General features: G+C 65.2%; 1 protein-coding gene across 1 annotated transcript in view; it reads left to right on the top strand.

The window, feature by feature from the left end:
• Positions 1-2,687, top strand: part of LOC103764477 (laminin subunit beta-2) — a 21,463-nt gene that overhangs the window by 8,327 nt on the left and 10,449 nt on the right. The window contains exons 2-9 of the mRNA XM_029958328.1: positions 89-217; positions 920-994; positions 1,484-1,659; positions 1,764-1,887; positions 1,986-2,059; positions 2,161-2,349; positions 2,428-2,491; positions 2,566-2,684. Coding sequence (XP_029814188.1) covers positions 89-217; positions 920-994; positions 1,484-1,659; positions 1,764-1,887; positions 1,986-2,059; positions 2,161-2,349; positions 2,428-2,491; positions 2,566-2,684 — 950 coding nt within the window. The remainder of the gene's footprint in view (positions 1-88; positions 218-919; positions 995-1,483; positions 1,660-1,763; positions 1,888-1,985; positions 2,060-2,160; positions 2,350-2,427; positions 2,492-2,565; positions 2,685-2,687) is intronic.

Here is a 2,687-nt window from a genome sequence, read left to right as displayed (position 1 = left end):
AGGAATCGGCAGTGACATTCCCGTAGCCTGGAGACCGCCGTCCCTTTCAGCGGGCAGCCCATTTGAATAAGAATCGTGCACGGGGAAGGGGGGCCACCAGCCGCCATCCCATCGCTGCCCTTGCCCCGGCTCATTTCTGCACACCCAGCTCGGGGGCAGCGAGTCCTGCTCGCCCTCGCCCCTGGCCTTGGTCCCGCTGGACGCTGCAGGACACCAGGTACCGGGGGTTCGCGCGGCTCGGGGACCCTCGTGCAGCACGTGGCTCTGCACCACCTCACCCACCGCCCTGGCGTGGCTTCGAGCGGGTGGGTGCTGGGACAGTGTTGCAGCTCCCGCCGCAGCCCCGAGCCCTCCTGCCCGGGGCTGACTCCGTGCGGGGACAGGAGAGATGTGTTTGGGCAGAGCCGGGGCCAGGCTTTGATCCAGCTCTTGCAGGGCTGGGAGCGGGAGGTACCGGGAGAGAAGGAAGCACAAAAGGCAGCTCCAACCTAAATTTAACAGTGGGACCCCAGCCAGCATCAGGGACGCCCTCGCCCAGCCGGCTCCAGCACTCCTGGCTCCCCTCCCAGGCTGGCCCTGGCCCGGCACTGGTACCCCCCAAGGACACTTGTGACACTCGAAAGGATGGATCTGTCCTGAGCTGGGCAGGATGGGGCATGGCACAGTTTGTGCCAGGTCAGGGGGTGTGCAGCACAGCTGTGTACCCGGGTCTGTATGCCACAGCCCCCCAGGGCCATGCACTGGGACACGACTTTGGGACCCAATTGTCCCACCTGACTCCGATTCCCAGTGTTGTGCCCAGGAAGCACCATCATGCTGGGGCGGGAGGGTTGCCCCCTGGACTGCATGGTTGTGCCAGAGCCAGGAGAGGCCAGGTGCCAGACGCCCCGCACGCTAAGCCGTACCCTGCACCCTGCAGCAGTGCCATCTCTGTGTCCCCCCCGGCTGATCCCCTGGCTGTCCATGGACCTCCTGGTGCTCGCTCTCCTCCTGGGTAAGCACTGGGCTCAGTGGCACGCTGTGTACCTGCGGTGCTGTGGTTCAGGGACCCCAGCCTGGGCAGAGGGTGTTGGGCAGTGGGAGTGGTGGCAATGGCAATGCTCCCTGGCTGTCAGCAGCCAGGGCCTGACTGCCACAAAACCCAGCAAGGAATCTGGGCTGCGCTAAACCCTGTTGGGATTAACAGGCGCCTGACCCGGCTCCTGACTCGCCCCGGCACCGCTTGGTGCCCTGGGGCTGCCCAGGCCCCGAGGAGCACAGGCAGCCCAGCCCCCCAGTCACCCTGCTCCCTGCCCTGGTCACGAGGCCCCAGCGCTGCTGCCAGCACCTTTCCGGATCATGGAGCTTCGTGCTGCATCAGTGGGTCAGGATGCAGGGATGGGACGGGATGGGACGGCTGGGGGTGGGGTGAGTGTATGGAGGAGCTGGGGGTGCACAGGGGCCCTGGCACAGTCCCCAGCCTGTGCCCTCATGCTCTCTGCAGCAGGGGGACTGGCAGTAGGGGGCTGGGAGGAACCTGACCTGAGCCATGGCTGCACTCGCGGGAGCTGCTACCCGGCCACTGGGAACCTGCTGATGGGGCGAGCTGCCCGCCTGAGTGCCACCTCCACCTGCGGGCTGGATGGGCCCCAGGAGTACTGCATCGTCAGCCACCTCCAGGTGAGCCCACCTGGCCCCAGCACGGCTCCGGCACAGGCCCACAGAGCTGGGCAGTGGTGCAGCCTCCAGTCACCCATCCCTGATGGTGCTGCTCCGTGGCACAGGACTCAGAGAAATGCTTCACCTGCGACTCACGGGACCCATCCCTGCCTGAGAGCCACCGCATTGAGAATGTCATCTACCTGAGTGGCCCCCACGACCAGCGGACCTGGTGGCAGTCGGAGAATGGTGAGGCTGGGGCACTAGTGGGGTTGCCCCATGTGTGTGTGCGTTGGGGCTGCGTGGCCATGGGGGTCTTCCCCAATCTCAGCTATCTGTCTGCCCAGGCGTTGAGCATGTCAGCATCCGCCTGGACCTGGAGGGCGAGTTCCACTTCACCCACCTCATCATGAAATTTAAGGTGTGTCTGGGCACACAGGTGCCTGGGATGGGGTGGAATGAGACAGGATGGACCCCCAGGGGCTGTGGGGCTGGCCCCTGTCCCATTTCAGTGTCCTGCAGACCTTCCGCCCTGCGGCCATGCTGGTGGAGCGCTCAGCCGACTTCGGGCGCACCTGGAAGGTCTATCGCTACTTTGCCTACAACTGCTCCAAGCTCTTCCCTGGCATCCCCAACCAGCCCTCAGGGCTTGTGGATGAGGTGCTGTGTGACCAGCGCTACTCTGAGATTGAGCCCTCCAGCCACGGGGAGGTGCGTGGGGACAGAGTGATGCAGAGGGGGCCGAGGGGTCTGGGTGGTATGGGATCACCCATCCCTTCCTCCTTACAGGTCATCTTCAAGGTGCTGGACCCCTCCATCCCTGTGGCAGATCCCTACAGCCCGGACATCCAGGGTGTGTGGCTGGGGGTGTCGGGGGAGTGGAGCTGGCTGGCACCAGGGCAGGTCCTGACGGCAACGCCCCCCTAGACCTGCTGCGCGTCACCAACCTGCGGGTGAACCTCACCAAGCTGCACACACTGGGGGACAACCTGCTGGACTCGCGGCGGGAGGTGCTGCACAAGTACTACTATGCACTCTACGAGCTGGTG

This window comes from Manacus vitellinus, unplaced genomic scaffold (genome assembly GCF_001715985.3).
Source record: "Manacus vitellinus isolate BGI_N305 unplaced genomic scaffold, ASM171598v3 scaffold_14_pilon, whole genome shotgun sequence".
In the NCBI taxonomy this organism is placed as follows: Eukaryota; Metazoa; Chordata; class Aves; order Passeriformes; family Pipridae; genus Manacus; species Manacus vitellinus.
Note: the sequence above shows the minus strand (reverse complement) of the source record. Positions and strands in the feature narration are given on the sequence as shown.